The 14,510-nt window shown below is 34.5% G+C and overlaps 1 protein-coding gene across 1 annotated transcript in view; it reads right to left on the bottom strand.

Annotated features, from left to right (window-relative positions):
• The window catches only part of LOC117125396 (extracellular tyrosine-protein kinase PKDCC-like), a 29,778-nt gene that overhangs the window by 4,824 nt on the left and 10,444 nt on the right, over positions 1 to 14,510 (bottom strand). Inside the window, exons 2-3 of the mRNA XM_033271913.1 lie at positions 3,073 to 3,228; positions 149 to 256 (exon numbers count right to left, since the gene is read on the bottom strand). Coding sequence (XP_033127804.1) covers positions 149 to 256; positions 3,073 to 3,228 — 264 coding nt within the window. The remainder of the gene's footprint in view (positions 1 to 148; positions 257 to 3,072; positions 3,229 to 14,510) is intronic.

Below are 14,510 nucleotides of genomic sequence, written 5' to 3'. Positions count from 1 at the left end.
TTATTATTATTATTATTAACGTACAGTTCTCAGTGACCGTTGCGTCGTGATGCGGATTTGATGCGTTTACTGCCATTATCACTGCAAACGCGTTCACCACACATTTTATAGTAAACCCATTCAGCATAGCCTAAATATCATAACATACCTGATTACCAACCAAAACGAACTGGCCTAGTTTGAAATCATGAATGCCAAGCGACCCAAGAGGAGATTCGGACATGTACACAAGAAGACTCGCAATGCCCAGGGATATCTAGAAAATAGAAACAAGTACATGTAGGCCTAGATTAATGAAGATACTGTCATTGTTGTGGTAATAAACATAAACAAAATTAAATAATTTAATTGCTAAGTTTGTATATTTCAGTTGGTTAATAATTTACAATTTTCCCTGACAACTAAAGACATAAATAAATCGATTTCTATATTTTTAAATAGATCATGATTGGTTGGTACCGGTAAAATAAATTTAGGTATTTCCATGATAAAATACTTATTTAGAGAGAACTATATTGTTTGGCTCTGCCATTAGAAATTTATATAACATAACTGATATTTTAAACGCCCCATTCGATGATTTGATTTAGTTTCTTTTTACTTGGGGGAAGGGAAATGGGGTTTGTCCTCAGATTTTACCACATTCAATAGGCTATAAAATGACGTCATGTCGCGCATTATACAGTAGCCTATGATCTACAGTCTCGCTAAGCCCCGCCCATTGGATGGACAATATTTATAAGGAGTGGGACATAAACAGAATAAAAGTACTTGACTTTGTGGGACATGCGCGTATTTATGGCTTTAAGTAACATATCCTGATTGGTCAGTTAAGTTTAAGAAATGATCTATTTGCGCGTCTATGATATACCGCGCGTTGAATTCTGGCGCGCCAAAGAGAGTTCATGATGATTATAATCGGGTTCATTTCAACCGTTCCATAAGCACGTGGAATTTGCAATATAAAATATATTGTTAACATATATCAAGTCTGGAATATGCACCGCTTCATGAATATCGTGTTATGTATGATATGTAAATCTATCTAACACACAGCTCCAAATATTCAAAAAAACATTGGCATAAATCAAATTATATAATGGTTATATTCCGGTTTCATTTTCAACTGTGTAAAAGTGACGATATGATAGCGTGAATTAGAAGCACACATCTCTAATATCTATCGTTAAAGGATGACATTTCCAGAACGTGAGGTTTACTACGTAATTCCAAGAACGTTCATTTGTATATAGGCCTAGTATTACGCACTCAGAGCTCACTATTTGGCATATTACCTGTTTCTGGTATATCAATCTATTTTGTCTTATAAATTCTCAAGCTAGAATATAGTATAGGTACGTGTGCGTACGTACGCGCGATTTTTAACCCCAGGCCTGATGATACGTGCGCATCATTTTTCGCTCTGGTGTATATAGCAAGAGGTCAACTGAGAAGGTCTGATTCTTTTGTATGGAATTTCTTTTTTTTAAATTGGTTCCAGAAGCGCCTATTATCATATCTCTCTATAAGCTAAGATGACAATGTTGATAATGCATCGTTCTAGGTATTCCTCGATATTACATAGTTAATTGTGCCCAAAGGCCTTTTGCACTTTGCCTTCCCACATTATGACATGGTTATTTCCAACACATAAGGCCACATGATAACTAAACCGGGTGATAATTAAAAGTAGAAGATGAGTTCATCATTGAGATTGAAAACATCAAATAAAAGGAAAATAACTGAAAATCTAAATTAATTTCATATAGATAGATGAAAGCAGGCCGTGTTTTTGTAATGCACCGAGTTATAAACGAAAGGCCTACACTGCTTTGATAACCATTCGTCTCGGATCAGCTGATAATTGGCGCGCTATTGAGGAATCATTTGCTGAATGCCAAGCGATGATAACCAATATATTTGTTATTTTTTATATCAGTGAGAATTTGAGCAAAATTATTAGCGCCTCGGCATACGTCTTTTAATTTATTGGCTGTCGAAACATTATAAAATAACATCGGGTTATAGTGCGAACTATATCGGTAGTACCTCAGTAGGTCTAATTCCCTCAAAGATAATGAATCAACAAGAATGTAAAAGAAATATTTATGATCCAATTCTAGAAAAGAAAGCCTATAAAATATATGTGCAATCACGCGCATAAAGTAATTAATACTCAAGATAAAGTTAATTACAATGAATACGTGTTTATTATTTTGGCTACTCCACATTCATATCCTGTGTCCTTTGTAAAATCAAATATTTTAATCTCTCATTCCTGGCTGTTAAGCATGTTTCATAATTAGTAGCACGTTTCAGACACAATACAATAAAATGCGGCTGTTTCAGGGTCTCATTGCTTTGCGAAAATGTTGAGCTCCCTTTACGTAATTGCGTTTGTTAGTTTCGGTCGACGGTCGGCCTTCTGTAGACTGACGAAATCGGGTGCACTCTGTATGAGCGCTAGCGTTAGCAGTCTGCTGAGAGCGGACCGGCGCGTGACGAATCGTTTTCAACGACGCGTCGTTAACTATTCATCACGCGACGCCCTTCGTCGCGTTTCGGTCTGTTTCATGAAATCGCGTCGAATGCCGACGCCGGAGGAGTATGTGCTGAGATTTAAACATTGAATTTTACGAAATTGAACATCTAGGCCTATATATATTACTGAGAAGTGATATACCAGGAAATCTTTAAATTAGCGTGTGGTTCTGTTTCTGGTTTTTTGCGTTTCTACCGTCTTTCTGGCCTTTTACTGATTTCCCTGGATTGTGCCGGTTTATGTAAAGCATATTGCCGAATTTGTTGTTGCTGCATATGCGCCATAAGACTTACATTAGACCTATGGTTCTATTAATATTCCAAAATGAATGTCTGCCTGGTTTTATATATTTTAAAATGGACTTTTATTTCACACATACAAACATTCAATACTTTAAAATTTATGACATGATTAGTGACTGCTGTAAATGATATAATTCTTGAAGGTTGAGTTCGATAAAGCGCAAGTCAGAGGATCATAAGATCATAAATGAAGAAGATTAAATGAAACTGTAAACTTGCAATACTGACCCTTAATCGATCTTCCCACGACAGCTGCAGAATAGTAATAATATCGAGTTGTTTCCCAAGTTCCGTGATAATAGTCGCAGCTATACCATTGACGCCGATTGCTTGTGGTTTTTGACCCATCTCTCGGTCATCTTTTCGAAGACAATACCCAAACATCTATCAAATTAAGAGAAAATAATCATTAGAAACAAGACAATGTGAAATGAGTTTACATGGAAAGCATTTATATAATGAAAGATGAAGTTACAAAGGTGAAAAATGACACCTCGTTGTATTGAAATCATTAACATGAACTCGGCAACTATCTTCATCATCACTTTGCCGCCTGCTTGCATAGACAGGGATTAATATAACGGTTATGACTCGTAGGTACGTCGTGACTGACAATATGTATCAATAAATTTTCATTTCAGTCCTTTCACATTCAATAAAAAATGATTAAGTAACTTTGATAGATGTGTATTTAGTCGGTATCATATTTTATGTTTTAATTAGCGCAGAACGGACTGAGTACTGTTATCCCTGTCGATTAGTGCAGAACTAGGCAAACACAGGTGTAAAGATGATATGTTTGATGGTTCGTTCTCAATTATTATAAAGATGAACTTCGCTTTTCAATGATTTATTCATCTGTTACCGTTACCATTGGGTTCATTGATTCGGGAACGCAGTACTGTCGTGTCATGTGTCCGTACCCGTTTGCTCAGCTGAGTGTAGACAATAGTCAATAACATAATAAAGGTAGGCCTACATCTGTGTCGCAAGAGATCTCTGTATACGCAATCATTTAAAAACAAAAAATTAAAATGAAGAATGTTGAGCAGTTAATTAAGACTACTGATGGCATCAGAGATTTTCAACAGGGATCAAACAAGTTCACAGGGGGTCCGAATCATATGTGGAAGAGAGAAATCTGGGAGAGAGAAATCTGGGGGAGAGGACAGTATTCTCTGCTGACGTGACCATCGGCTGACACCAGTACGCCCCACAACTTTGCATCTTCCGAGTGATGCATGCCAGATTGGCAAGAGGAAGGCGGATGGATGAGATCTTCATTCGATGTTACTGAGTGCCTACCCCACCCAAAGTCCTATTTCTGCTTGCAATAACATTTCATTTTTTCGATTACCATTATTTAAATCAATTAAACAAAAAGCGAATCAAAAGACATAAAATAGGTATGCATTAATTGAGATCAACCGTAGAAAAACTGTTAAATTGTCTTCGATCCGAAGTGCAAAAAAATATGGAAGTAATAACTGAAACATTTTGACCAAGCGATACCTGTAGGGCTACATATGAAACAACTTTATTGATAAATAATGTGATGCATGTTAAGAGTACATTGTACAGTACACAAAAAACCGTGTTTCATTCAATATCACGTGGCAGTTCAAAGTTGACCGTCGCGAACATAGCGCGCCATCAATCAATCTTAGCCAATTTATTATGTCATAATTTTGAAGATTGATGTGCTTTCGTGAAGGCTATCGATTTCATTTTCGTTTGAATGTTTTTCATTGTTTATGGGAAACTTAAAAAGAAAAAGGCAGTTTTTAACGGATTAGAGTCTACATAGGCCTACATATTTGATATATGAACAGCACGTCACATTTATCAAATACATAACGTACTAAACATTGGCCTATGTTGATTTACCATATCATATTAAAAAGTAATAGTATTTTATTGTATGAGACAACAATGATGCTTTTCAAATCGGTGTCATAAATCATACTTAGTTTTTCTTTCTGTTATAATGTAACGGCAATACGGAAAAAAAACCGTTTATTTGTAGAATAAATATACCAGTGAAGTTGACTCTTTATTTGTAGTTACGTTTTTTTTTTGGTATTTAAACATCATAAGTGCATAATTTCGGTTTTTGAATGAGATATGCGGACAACTCAGACTATTTACAAGGCTATAGTAAATAAGGACCCGTCATAATATCGCTGAATTACCGCTATACGCAAAACTCCATTTCTAAAATGTGCTTTAAAAGCACCAGTTATGTTAATCCTCTTTAGTATGTATAGGCCTAATATTTTTGTTTAAAAATGAAGATAAACTGATAAATGAAATTTGAATATGCCCTATTGAGAATGTTTTGTATATATATCTTAGAGAGATGCATGAATGGAAATGGGAATCAGTTTTTCAAAAGTTTATTACAAAGATAAAGTTAAGCGTATATTATTATTATATTGTAATAAAAATAGAAATGAATTACAATATAAATGATGTTATGCAACACAGATGAAGACGTTTAAGGAATACAGTATTTCAAAAATGTTAACAAAAACTGGAAAGAAAATACGACGTTTAAATTAGATGTTATAGTATTAACAATAAGCCTGGTGTACTAATCATTTTCAACTAGTCCGAATAGAATTTGTGTAACAATAACAAAAAAAATCTGTCACACCCAAATTAAAATTTAGTTAATGTCAGGTTCCGAATTTGTTGTACAAATATGTTCCAAGACTTTGAAGGGGCATTTGAATATATAATCGGGAATGGATAATATATTAAGAATGGATAATATATTAAGAATTTTTGAAAAAAAAAAAAACAACAAAAAACAACAACAAAACACTGTTGACCCCTAGTACAACAACCCTGTTTCTCCAGTTTATTATTTCTTTAAATATTCCTCAATTATGCCTTAGAATAGTTATTCGTACAACGTTCAAAATTGTTTTTCCTCCATATAGCCTGGCTATAAAGCACGGCGTCTCAAAACCGAGAACGTCTATCGAGGTAACAACATTTGACATTTACTAGAAATATAGGGTTGAACACACAATAATTATGTCATCTATGAATTGGTAGTTACGGTAAATTTAAAGTCACATTAAGTGTTAGCTTATGGGAGTCAACCATGTGTGTTTAATAACCTATAAAAATTGAGCCAACTTTCGTATTACGTCTACATCAGGATTGTTCGTTAGTGGGGGAAACCACATGTCAGATGGTTTGATTGAATTAACATCTAACCCAGGCTCCCCCACCTCCCCATCATGGGAGTATGTTCCCTTCATGACGCTGATGTGATTGTTAAACTTGTATTTCCAAAGGCCTTAAATGTAAGTTTTAATGTAGGCCAATTCGTACTTGGACTATTATACAATCATTAGAAAAACTATGCATGTTGGTAACATTTTAGTTGATTCTTTCTTTCTGATTTAACTGCTGTCGCTGCTCCAGCGCGCCGCTGCTGCTTCTTCAGTGTTAAGTACAGTACCCTATAGGCTACCATATGCATCATATTTTATATTCATAAACACATTACAATGACATTATTGAGTTTGATTAATTACTTGTTTTCTGCACCATATTTAGTTATTGTTTTTAAAAGCTACACGGCATTGTTATTTATATTCCTTATCAACATCTAATATACTGACGTTTTCAATTAAATACATAACGATAGTTTGATTATTGTCTAATTCTCGAAAACAAGTTACCCATAGAGTCTCATTAATATTGATGGATATTCCTATTTTCTTTGCATTGCATTGTCCGCTCATTTGATGCTAATGTGAGTGGTTTCGTTCATTAGCAGTTAACTTAGGCCTGTCCGCCTCAAAGCACACGACCTGCCCACAGGCATCATCACTAACGCTCTCTTTACATTAAAGTAACATGTTTCTATAATATCCATGCCTTTCGCAAAATTAATTCTATTGGTTAGCGGGCGTGTCTTTTAAACTACGCACTGTACCACAACCAATGAAACAGTGATAGCTCAGGATGTTTGTATGTTTAAAAGGATCAATGTACTTGCTAGAGTATCAATGGGAATATCGTGGGACAGTCGCTTTAACATATCCCGCGGTGTACTTTATGTATGTTCATGCAAACGCGTTTTAAGTTCTAATGTCCTGGAAAAGAGTTACGACTGGTCTACCGGGAGAACAGCTATTACATTTTTTGTAATGGAATTCTCTATTTTGCATATACAAATCCTCTCTTATAGCCTGTAACATCAATTTTTGATACTGTGACTTATTTTAATGTTGATGTTTTTAAAGTACGAATCGAAATACATGCCTATGATGCTTGTGTTTTGATTTATTACAAATGAGTTCCTGTGACAAAACTTCCCATAGCTACATAAAAACTCTCATACACATCGGGTCGTTGCCGTTCTCGTAGAATCATCACAGAACAAAAAAAAAGTTGTTTCAGTGGCCAGGTAGGTAGCTAAAGTGGTTGGTAGCTTGTAAGTAATCCCATGCTCATATGGAACGCCTGTAATGTCTTGGGGCGGCTTTGCAAAAAAGCGCTTACAAATACTATGCTTTAATCCAAGAAAGTACTGTATTATTGGCGTTTTATACAATCACAGCTACGGTACGTCCGAACCATATGGGAATTGCTATCAGGATTATTCAGTTGAAAAAAAAAAACCCCACTCAAGACAATCTTATCGATCTTTATGCTAAATGCAAGGTCTAATATTATATAATTATCTGTCGATTAACAACACATTAAGAGATCGATCACTTTCATCTCTAACTCTCTGTCCGTCTCAGATCCAATTTGAATTATCTGTCGATTAACAACACATTACGATAACTTCATTTCTAACTCTCTGTCCGTCTCAGATCCAATTTGAATTATGTAGCATCGTTTACGTTTGATTTATTAACTCTTGCAAAACAAACTTTGTGATAGCCTGGTTGACTGTACTTTGTCAAGTAACCAGTATAAAGGCCTATACTATAACTCGAGACCTGTAAGATAGCCTGCTTAGATCAAAATAACTAAGACATACTATAAATTATTAAAACTACATTTTTTCCCCAAGATAGGTCTGTACCGGACCGATAACATTCGCGAAAGCATTTCAAGATCACTGAAAATAACACGATAAAATGTTGTGCTAAAAACAAGTTGTTCAAGTTGTTCGCTTGGTACGGAAAAAACCATACTTATACTGTAGTTAATTTTAATAAGGCAGTTAATAAGGCAGTGTGCGTATTTTATGTTGGATATCCATGTCATCCCAATATAGAACAATTCCAGCAAACAAGATAGCAAATGTCTTAATTAACATCCTTTCGACAAGATCACATACAATATACCGTATAGAATAATAAAACCTAATTCTTTGTAGACTGCTGTCAAATGTACGAAACTAATTGGAAATATTTTGAACTCGCCACGCGCGTAAAGACCTCGTTAGCGGCAAAATAGTTACTATATTACTTCCCTGTACATACCCTCTTCCTTAGTACAATAAAACAACAAATGACAAGATAAATTGTTATCTTTATTAATAGGTACAATGAAAGTCGAGTATTTTGATTGATTAATTTAATTTCCACAAACATTTTCTCACAAAGACAACGGGGGCTTTACAGGGTATAATAAATAACATTTTATGAGGGACGTTTAGATTTACACAGATAAACCGTTCTAAGAATATCTATAGTAATTTATCATCTTATAGAAAGAAAAAGATCACCTTTCATTTAAAGCCATTTATAAGCCAACACTGGGATATTGTCATAAATAAGTCCTGTCAAGGGTCTGTTGATAAGTATTTCCGACTAGGCGTGATCTTAATTGCAATAAGAATTTTATGTAATAGGGACTAAGAATTTTATGCCAAGCGATGGTTAGGCTGGGCACACATTCCGCCGGTTGGCAGTCGAATGAATGACTGTCGGTCGACGAATCTATCTCCGCTTTTTATGTATAAGCTTTGACGTGGCGATGCAGTCAGTCTCCGGATTCTCGGCGACAGGCCGGGCACTCACTGTGCCGGACGGTCATCGGCCGACGCGATTCTATGGAGGACGTAACGCCACAACGCGCGCACAAGGATCGTTTTCAATGACGATCTTTTTCAGTCTGCCACCAACAATCAGCAGACGGCATCGAGTCGTCTAGCACTGACAGGGAACGGAATTGGAGTCGTCGAAAGACCGTCGCACGACGCAGTGAATGTCCGGCCTTAGGATCGTCGTTAAAAACGATCTGTTGCGCGCGTGTTGTCGCATGTTTTGTATTTGATTTATGGAACTTCGTCTACCGACGACCATCACCGCAGCAGTGTGTGTCGCGCTGCCCTGCTTTAGAGTTAGCGACTGATCAGAACCACTGGGCCTTCATGTCACAGAACGAATAATCTTTCAGTAAGGTGAAAATCGTTCTTCATTTTGGGGAAAATCATCTTTCCGCGACATTAAAAAAACAAACCGTATCTATGATGCGGTCAATCGGGAAATTGCCAGAAGGGCAAATCTCGCCCAAAACCTGTTCAAGAGAAAGAAATAATTATGTATTCAATTCATGATGTTCCAATATGAAATATGTCGAGAGATAATCACTTTGTAAAACAGCGAATGTTGTACACTGTACGCACAGTGTATTTATATAGTTTCTCTGCTGCGTCATAAGCCAAGTTAGTATGAAACCCCCCAGGATATGTCTCCATAAAATCACTTGTACTCCCTAGGTTCAGCCGTTCACGCAAAATATTAAATGAATTGATTTTATGAAATGTAGATCTGAGGCTAATGGGCAAAAGGTGGGTATCACTAGACCATAACAATGTTATTGAGCGATGTAGACACGCGTAGATAACTCACCTTAGGCCGTTTCACACCAGAATTGTCTCGTGTAACAAGCTGTTAATTACTTGAAACACATTACCTATCGCATGGGATTTTCTACTCTCCTTAATTGGAGTACTTAATTAAACTACAGATTTGCCGCTTGATCTTGTTTTTATCCTCTTCGACGTTAATGTAGAGCGACTAAAAGCAAGACGGGCGATATGGAAGACAAAATTGACACGCTGAACTGACCTGCATTTGACCACCGACAGAAGTGTCAAACAGACGATAATAACATGTAAAGATGATTAATTACGGTTGTCAATTTAGAAGTGGGGAACCGCAGCTTCCAACCATCACCTTCGAATCCATAGTAACTCTTTCAGCATTTACTGTCTCAGTCAGCTTAATGTGAATCAATGTTGCAAACTTAAGCTACGTGTCTAAATTGTTAGTGTGAACGAAGCCGTAGAATGTTTTACGCATTTATGTTGTTTGTTAAGTGTGAAATCAACAATAATAATAATAGGCCCATGTGATGGTGTTGCGCCTATAAATCGTATATATAATTGCTTTCGAAGTCGAGGTAATTGTTTATGTACTATGTCTTCAGGTATTCATCATTCCGTTGCATCATAAACATTTTATGCAGGCATTTATTACTAGACATGTCTAGATAAAAATTACACCAAAACGCTACAAGGAACATGGCATGGGCACGAGTCAAATCGTAATACATAATCATCAACAGGGAACCTAATCAAAATATAGTAACACTTTACAGAGATTATGGAATAGTTAAAAGCAATGAGCAACCATATATGACGGACTTAAGAACAAAGCGCAAAACAAAAACGTCTGACATCTAGGTGAACTTCTCGGCTTGTTGCAACAATTGCCACAACAACGGTGACGTCATTGCTTTCAGTGTCGAAGTGCCACATAATACTAACTGCATATTAATTATTTTAGAAATCATATAACTGTTACTTTAGTGACGTCAGCACTTGTATATATTGCCTGTGATTAATGTATGATACGCTGCAAGAGAAAATGTTCTTGACACCACTTCTCTGGTATAATTTGCGCCAGAGCACTCTTCAAATTTCGACAGAACATTACACATACTGAGCAGGATTCTAAATTGCACTTGTAACACATTATATTTCATAAGACTTACTTTGTTAGGTCAAGAAACCTTTGGCCTAAACATACTTCAGGAACTACCGTGGCTCCTCATAGTCCTCTAGCTTTCAAAAAAAAAAGAAGAGAATTGAAGGATATAATTTTTGATTGACAGATTTACTGAGTGATTGTTTGATTGACATTCACAACGTTTCATAATAATGGTTTCAAGTAGATTTTGACATGTTCATGTTTGAAGGATGTGGTGTACGGGGTTAGACACAGCGCGTATCTTTTTTTGCTGAAACATATAAGCGTTTGGAAAATCACGAAGAACACGTAAATATAACAAATAATTTCTTTCACCAAATTATCAATCGACAAGTATAAATTAGAACTCCAGTCTGTATAGGCCTTGAATGAAATAGGTCAGAGTTTACCAGCTTGTAGACACTTTTTACGCAGAGAGTGAACAGCTAAAACTTGATGCTATTCAAATTCACTCATCTCCCAAGAAATTGTTTGCTCTCCAGACGTTAACCTGATGACCTGCAGATCTTTGCTAAATATTCCCCTTAATATAAGGTCATCCTTGATAGACACTTTGTTTAGTTGGTAAACTCTGTATGTCAATTTACGCTAAGACGCTTCTGTTCCGCCACATCCGAAGCTTTTACAGCACTCCAATCTAAGTGTCAGGTTCTACTTGTTCTTGGCTTTCTATGAGATTAATACAATATGGTAGAAATGTTCTAAATCCTGGTAACATGATACACAAATGAACTTTCTATCCGATATTGCTGTCGATCAATTTGGACAAAGAAGTAACAGAAATGACGTTATAAACACCTTTGTTTGCGAATCTACGAACAATTGCCATTTATTTACATCTCAGCGTTAATGGAATGATTAATCGAATGATGGTTTTAGAATTGGAAGACAACGTAAAGACAGATAGGTTGGGCGAATTCACATAGATCGATTGCCTCTTCAATTCTGTTTTTAATTTAAAGTTATACCAGAAACCTCGAAGAAAAAGATATACCTACATTCTAAAATACAAAAATAATTGTTTGACACCAAAAAGAACATCAAATAGAATATTATAATCCGCTTTAAAAGTAATAATCATGATGATGTCGCTATTCAAACAAACAGTGAAAAAGTGTAAGTCTAACTGTACTGTCAGAAATTATATTACCAAGCAAGTATTTATATTCTGTTATGCTTAAAAGTTGATAAATCGAGGAAGTATTTATTTTTAGTAAACTTAAATAATGTTTAAATTAAACTTTTGATATTTTATAGCTGCAATAATTTTTTGTAATTAAATAAATTTTTTAAATTGAACTTTTTGATATTTAAGCTGCAATAATTTTAATTGTAATTATTTTTAAATTGAGAATTACTTAGATGTCTTAAACTGGAATTTTATAAACTATTTTTGTACTATATTTTGTATACTACCGTAAATTAAGAATTATACTGAGCTGATGGTACTTTATTTAACCTGCAATTTTTCTAATCTTTTTTTAAACTTACTTTGGAATATTCTGTATATATTTTTATCAAGTTAAGAAAATTCATATAATGATATTTAAACTGTAATTTTCAAATTTTTTTTGTATTAAGTTTATTATTATTATTATTATTATTTTTAATTATTTATTTATTTATTTTCTTTATTTTTTAGCTGTCATTCTGTGAAATTTTATTATTTAGAATAGAATCTAACTGTTGATATCTTTACTGTTTTTTGTGTATCCGAGGAAACCAAATTTCAATTTTACTTGTTGTATTATTGACAATAAAATTACTTTGAACTTTGAACTTTTAACTTTGAAAACATTAACAGAAGACACATTATCGCCACAAGTCAACAATACTCTAAATTAATGCACCCTAATAGAGTTTTTTCTACCAGCCTTAGTGATTTTATTGAATATACCAATTTATCATTAGAAATACTATTTTCATTTTATATCTCGATATGCCTATACAATATTATTATTACAAAACAAGTTAGATAGTCCTGATTTACATATTTAACTTTATTTTAATTGTAGACCTATATACTGAATTTTATTAAACTTTTATAATATATAAAATGTTCTAACCTTTTATATAGGCCTATTACAGTGTGGATAAAAATCTGATGTATTTCTGTACCAATAAAGATTGAATTTTAAATTGATTTTTTTTAATGATCGTGAAATCTGTTGAGTTTTGCATTCCTAGTACATCCATAGTACTGTTGAGTATATACGATGTATTTGGTTTTCAGCATTACTCTATTTATAAATCCATCTTGATTATGTTGGATGGTTAAATCAACTAAAAACTATAACAAATATCAGACAGTTTGCGCCTTTGTAGCCTAAGTATCTGGGCACGTTCAGAAATTAACTAGAGCCTGAAGTTTACAATGGCAACAAGAAGAAAAGACGAAGCTAATGTCTTTTCTTTTGTAGGAACGAGGACACTGAATAAGTGATGAGGCCTATACTCTACATTAGGCCTACTTATCCTATCCGTTGCTGATGGATAGAGAAACGATATTCGGTTTAATGAACGTGGAAATAATACAGAGTATTATTTTGTGTCCGTCGCTATAGGGCGATTGTGATTTGATGATTAATGTTCCTCGGTGTGTTCAAGCATGTAGATATAACGTTTTGTGTTAAATATGTCATGGAAAAAGCCATGTCTATGTCAAGATAATTGATAAAATACCCCGCGGATGGGGTGTGTAGTAAACGAAGTGAACCATGTATTACACATTTGGACTTTGGTTGATTCGCTAACCTTCTTCTGGTTGTTATAATAATACAAATCCATATGCCTATACAATTTCAACATAACATTATGTTATATACTTAATGGAAATAGGAAATGATTGTTATTACCGCCAGGAAATATTCGTGCAAAAGGTAAATAGGCTTTATCTACCGAAACGGTACAAATGAAAGTTGACGTAGCACTAACTTGAATGGGGGACACACACGAGCAGGTGGCCTGGTTATCGATTGGTGTCACGTATTCAGGGGACGCGCTCCCTTTGTATTGTGTAACTATTTTATATCTGATACACATCTCTTAACATTACGTATAAACATGACGGATTAATGATCATTGTGTACGCCTGTCATGGACTCGATGTCTTATTATCATGTCTTCCTCTAGGCCTGCATCAAAAAGAGCTCTTAAGACTGCTCATTTCCATTATCATCATCATCATAATCATCATCAACATCATCTTTACCGTCATTATTATTATCATAAATCAATCTGGTATCTTTGATCTTTTTGATCTCAGATCGTAGTTATTCTGTGATTTTCGTTCTTTGATCTTTGTTCTTTGATCTTCGATCTTAATTTTCAAACTTGAATGGCTCTATTGAATTGATTTGATATGATTTATGTAATATGATCTCAGATCATAGTTATTTGATCTGTGATTTTCGTTCTTCGATCTTTGATCTTAATCTTCAAACTTGAATGGCTCTTTTGATTTGATTTGATATGATTTATTTAATATGCTCTTTAAAAAAAACCAGAAACAAATGAGTCACAAAAAAGCATATCGGGGATAACCCAAAATTGCGTAGTTAGGCAAAATTTAACAATTAAGAACAAAAATGTTAACAATAAAGTAATTATTTACACTAATTATAAACACTTTGATAATTAACAACAATATATATAGGCCTATATATATATAGGCCTATATATATATATATA

Source organism: Anneissia japonica, unplaced genomic scaffold (assembly GCF_011630105.1).
Source record: "Anneissia japonica isolate Jap-2015-1 unplaced genomic scaffold, ASM1163010v1 scaffold2003_len1103335_cov173, whole genome shotgun sequence".
Classification (NCBI taxonomy): Eukaryota; Metazoa; Echinodermata; class Crinoidea; order Comatulida; family Comatulidae; genus Anneissia; species Anneissia japonica.
The sequence above is the reverse complement of the archived record's forward strand: the minus strand, read 5'-3'. Positions and strand labels throughout refer to the sequence as shown.